General features: G+C 34.1%; 1 protein-coding gene across 1 annotated transcript; it reads left to right on the forward strand.

Moving 5' to 3' along the window:
* The first annotated feature begins 4002 nt into the window (after nt 1-4002).
* Nucleotides 4003-5414, forward strand: LOC107900352 (glycosyltransferase BC10). The gene has a single exon (XM_016825981.2). It carries the CDS (start codon nt 4204-4206, stop codon nt 5323-5325), a length of 1122 nt encoding a protein of 373 aa, XP_016681470.1. The 5' UTR covers nt 4003-4203; the 3' UTR covers nt 5326-5414.
* The last annotated feature ends 320 nt before the right edge of the window (nt 5415-5734 follow it).

Consider the following 5734-nt stretch of genomic DNA (forward strand, 5'->3'; position numbering starts at 1 on the left):
CTAAAACATAATTAATTAATCAGCTTAACTTACTTGTCTTTTGACCTGATAGCTTAAACCAGGATAGATTACGTGGTGCTTAGTAGACTATCCTTTCGACCTTATCTACCTAAGTTACTTCCTAGGGTCATCAATCTTAGGGTTTAATTTTGCTTACTCTATGCCAACTAATTTAGGGTAAACCCTAAACCCTTAGTCAATCACTCTCATTGCCACTCGTCAACCTTCCTAGGGTTCTTAGTTTATGGCCATTCTAGATGCAATTTTCCCTAATTTAAATTTAGACATTCAAAAGAAATGTAAAAACAAGAGAAGAAAGAAGAGAAATCTATATCTGAAATTGTGTGTTGAAGATCGATTCATAAAACCCTTAGAATAGATGTAGATTATGATTTGATTACAGCAGAAACAGAAGTAAACAAGTAAATTTACTGAGTAAAAGAGAATTGAACTTGAATTGAATGTAAAAATTGTTTGAACAGGAAAACTAAAATAAAAACCCTAAATCTAAGAACAAGAAAATTTAATAATCAAAAGAAGTCCCCCAATTAAGTCTTGAGCACTAATATTTATAGTCTCCTTATTAAATGACCAAATTAGGTCCATTAAGGTCTTTTAAACATGTTAATTTGTATTGCGCAGACAAAAAACACCCTTGGCTGGTAATTGGGCCTTGTCGGACCTGTGTCACGACATTGAACATCAAATACTCCCCCTATTTGGTTCAAAGTTGGTTGTTGCGACATTGAGTAATCGTTGTCACGACATCAGTTGTTGGACATCCTCTTCTAAGTTTGAAGTTTGTTGTCTGGATTGTTGTTGTCGTGACATTGAAAGATGGGTATTCCTCCTTTAAGTTCGAAATTGGGTGTCACGACATTGCAAGGTGATTTTCGCAACATTGAAGGTTGAATGCTCCCTATTAGGTTCGAAGTTTGTTATCGCAACATCTTCTCTAAATGTTGCAACATTCAGGGCAGTCCATTGACTCATCAGCCTAAAACGTCGTCCTGCATACTCAATCAACCCATTAGTCCTCCCTTAGGCCCAAATTGGCCTAATAGGTCAAAAAAACACACCAAAATTCTTCTTTTATTGATTTCAAGGATAAAATTACTAAATCTATAGACTGGACAAAAAAGCCAATAAATTACTTGAATACGAGCTCATTAAGTGTTGAAAATAGCTTAATTTGCCACAAAAAATTGTGGCTGATCAATACCTTAATCATGAGTGGATGATGGGCTATGTGTGTGTGACTCATATACTTTGATGTAAGTAAAGCCTGGGTTCAAATAGATTAGGAATCGAAAGCTGATGCGTAGTGTATACATCTTCTACAGTATGTAGCACCATTCACGATAATGGAATCCATAAGCCAAGAAATGGGCAAATTGTATTCTCTCACTGGCATTACAAGATAGATGAAAGGCAAACGTTGCCACAAATCGTTTGTCTTTCTGAAGGATGCTTAATTACTATTTGATAGTGATTGACTTTTCATGAAAAACTGGAACTTAATTATAAATCATTTTAGCCCTAATTACATATGTCCAATTGAACCCTCCACTAGCTCGTTGAAACTATAAATGAATTGCATGTAGAATCAAATGAACAAAAATGGATAGAAATGATAAATTCAGATAAATGGGTTACATTTGGAAATGAATGTGGTTTCTCACTAAGTATGGAAATAACCTGAGAATTAATGTAAGTTTTTTAAATTATTATTTAAGTAAATAATTGAATTTAAAAATGGAATTAAATTAATTGGTCATTTTGAATCTGTTGAATATGGAAATTAAATATATTTTCTCATAGATTTTTTTATGGTAAAGTTGTCACAACTTTAACAGAATTAGAATTGGGTTGAGAAAATTATTTAATTTGAAAATACAACTGTAAATAGACAAAAATACTACACTTAAGGCATGAGATCCAACAAAAATTACTTCTCAAGAAAAAAAAGCCATTGCTCAACTTAAGGCAAATGTTTAACGTGCCAAGGCATTGAAGAATGATCTTCTAGTTAAACAACTCTAGTAGTTTTTTGGAAACTTTGTTTGAACAAAAAGGGGTAGGTTGCAAAAGGCTAAAGGTTGTTGATGATATGTTTCTGATGTTGTTGTTGTGATGTAGTCTTTTTATTTTGTTCTTTTAGACTTTATTTGTTTTTGCGGATGTTTACTTTTATAAATATTTATTAATTTGTTTTCTTGGACCTTTATCTTTCAACTTGCTATAATATAATTCTAAGTACTTTAATTGTTAATGCATTTATTCCTTTAATGGAATTAATTGATTATTTGCTTAATTATGTTTATAGCTAGGTTTGATTAATTAAAAGGGAGTTTGTTAGGGGAGCATTTGTTTCTATCATTTTATATGTTTCCCTATTCTAGTTTTGTTCAAAAAATTATCAAAGGGAGAGACTGTTGAGGCAATTATGAGTGAAGTGTCAAAAGTAGTGCCCACTACATTTGGCACTACTCAGCATTATAACTTGTCATTTTTAGAGTTGACAATTTTGTAAAAAGTATCTTTGCGCTGTGGTCTTTTTTGATATTTTGGACCTATGCAAGCTCATTTTTGAAAACCAAACCTTTTATAGTAACATATCTTGAAGATTGGTTTAGATTGATCAAGCAAATCAACTTCCCTATTTTAAGGATATTGGATTGGGTAACTTGGTAACATATTTTGAAGATTTGAGGATTTATCCTAGACTTAATGAGTATTTTCTATGTTAATTATCTTGCTACGTTGATGGAAGATTGATTGTCATGGATCTAGTATGTTGACAAATCAAAATTAATTTAAATACATAAGGATTTTATAAATTTTGTATGGAGAGAATTAGTATTAATATGTTCAGTAAGGAAATTGTAATTGTGAGTGCATTGAGTGTGAAAGCAAGTGAATTACTTGGTTTTCAACCTTAAGTTTTCAAGAGGAAAACTTAGATGAGAGAGATCTAGATCTTTGGTACAAAAGTGAGATTGCTAAACTAGTAGGTGTTAGAACTTGAATCACTTGTCCTACAAGGTGTAATTATCTTTGTAGGCAAGACTCCGCAGACGTAGGAAAACCAAACTGCGTAAGCATATTGTTGTGTTCATCTTTTTTCTACAACAATCCTTATAACAAATGCACTGCTTCTAAAACTAGTAAAATATTCTTGCAAATATAATTCTGAATTGTTTCACCATAGTTGCTTGTAGCTAATGAAAATATCAAAATATTTAAGCATTTGTAAAAAAAAAATCATATGTTTTATTTTTGTTAATTGAAGAATAATTGCAAAGCATACGTGATAATCACTAAGTCAAATGCATATTACACATGCATGCGCGCACACATATATATGAGATTTAAAAAAAAAAGATAAAACCTATATGACATAATTTATACATTACTATTAGAGGTGTTCATGGGTCGGGTCGGGCCAGGTCGAGTCAGATTCAGGCTTGGTACACATAAATTTTTTCATTCTAAATATATTTCATAAACTATATATGCTAAATAAAATAATAAAATACGTATAATGTACATAACATAAATTTTTAACACACAAATATTACAAAAAAATTAAATTTATAATAAAAATTACATTTTTTTCTTTTTTTTCCTTCCTTCCCTCTTCTTCTTCTTTCTTTTTTTTCTCTTCTCCTTTCCTTTTTTTTCCTTCTTTTTCTTTCTTTTTTCTTCTCATTTCCTTTTCTTTCCTCTTTTTCTTTCTTTTTTCTTCTCATTTCCTTTTCTTTCCTCTTTTTCTTTCTTTTTTCTTCTCCTTTCCTTTTCTTTCCTTCTTTTTCTTTCTTTCCTCTCCTTTCCTTTTCTTTCTTTTCCTTCATTTCTTTCTTTCTTTCTTTCTCTCTCCTTCTCCCCCCACCACTTATCGGCCCCATTATAACACTGGTGCCATCAATGACTTTGGCACCATCGGTGTCGCCAATCACTTTGGCACCTTTGGTGTCGCCAATGACTTTCCCTCCACCAGGGAGTTGTCAAATCGATGCAAGTTTTTTTTCTATTTTTTGTTTTTTTAGTATATTTTGATAAATAAAAAAATATTATATTTTGATTATTTTTTATTTTTTATTTTTTTATAATAATTTAGTAAAAAACCCTCAAATCCCACTTTTTTCTCACTCTAAATGTCTTACACACTCTCTCTCCCTCTCAGCGTCTTAAAGTAAAATCATGTTGTCCCCAACACCATTGTCACTCTTTTGTGCTTTAATCCTCTGTTTGCCTTTAGTCGTTATTGTTACAATAACTTCTCCGACAACCACGATCCACGGAGGTTCCGAGCACGACCCTGTTTCAGATTTCGCTCTCGCAGCCAAAACCCACCAAAGATTCTCCGTCAAACCGTCGCCTTTACCACCAGCAGATGACAAGTCACTCCTCCCAGCCGCTTCCCGAGTCAACTCAAGAACACCTCCCGGCTTACCTAAAAAGATCGCATTTTTGTTCCTAACTGTGTCGCCTCTCCCTTTCGCTCCCCTTTGGGAGCTTTACTTTAATAAAACCCCTAAAAACCTCTTCAATGTTTACGTCCATGCCGACCCAACTTACCCTTACAAAACGCCATTCTCGGGTGTGTTCGCTCATCGAGTCATCCCTTCAAAACCCACCCTCCGTTACACCCCTACTCTCATCTCCGCGGCACGGCGGTTATTGGCTCATGCGTTGCTTCACGACCGTTCGAATCACATGTTTGCCCTCTTGTCCGCTTCCTGCATACCCATTCACTCTTTCAACTTTACTTACGAAACCCTAACCCAGTCCGAGAAAAGCTTCATCGAGATTCTGAACAACGAGATCGGGAGCTACGACAGGTGGGCGGCGCGTGGGCCGGACGTGATGTTGCCGGAGGTGAAGTTGGAGGATTTCCGGATTGGGTCCCAGTTTTGGTCCCTGACACGTCAGCACGCAAGGGTTATCGTTAGCGATGAAAAAATTTGGGCCAAGTTCAACCAACCGTGCTTGGTGTGGGACACGTGTTATCCGGAAGAAAATTACTTCCCTACGCTCATCCACATGCGGGATCCGCGTAATGTTGTCCCTTGTACCCTGACGCACGTGGACTGGAACGGGAGCTCCAACGGTCACCCGCGCATGTACGCAGCGTCCGAGGTGGGTCCCCAGTTGATCGTGAGGCTGAGAAATGATAAGCCTAGGTACGACGATGCTGGAATCAACGGCTCTGATCCAACCTTAATGCGGTGGCGTGATCTGTTTTTGTTCGCTCGGAAGTTCTCGCCGGATTCTATCCGGCCACTGATGAGCATCGCAAGTGACCTCATTTTCAAGGATTAGAGGATTAGCGTGTGTGTGTGAAATGGCTTTGTTGTAAATTTCCTTTTAACGGTTTTATAAAATTTGTGAAAAAATCTTTCCAGTTTCTCTCGAGAAAATTACTCTTTTTTTAAAAAATGGAATAATTTATTTTTTTTATCAATTTTAAAAGTAGCGATTAATGATAATTGTTTTTCATCCCTTTTATATAATATTAATTGATATAATACATTTTACATTCAATATTTATATATTTTATTAATTTAATCTCAATTTTAATAATTAAATTAAATTAATTCTCAATATTTATATATTTGTCAAATTAATTTTAATTTTAAAAAATTATATGAAGAAGATAAATAAAAATATTTTTTTAAATCTAAAAAAATTAAAAATAAAAAATAAAATAATTTGAACTTTATAAAATATA

Source organism: Gossypium hirsutum, chromosome D06, assembly GCF_007990345.1.
Source record: "Gossypium hirsutum isolate 1008001.06 chromosome D06, Gossypium_hirsutum_v2.1, whole genome shotgun sequence".
NCBI classification, from domain to species: Eukaryota; Viridiplantae; Streptophyta; class Magnoliopsida; order Malvales; family Malvaceae; genus Gossypium; species Gossypium hirsutum.

Coding starts and splice junctions, on each gene's coding strand:
- LOC107900352 (XM_016825981.2), top strand. CDS start 4,204: ATGTTGTCCCCAACACCATTGTCACTCTTTTGTGCTTTAATCCTCTGT.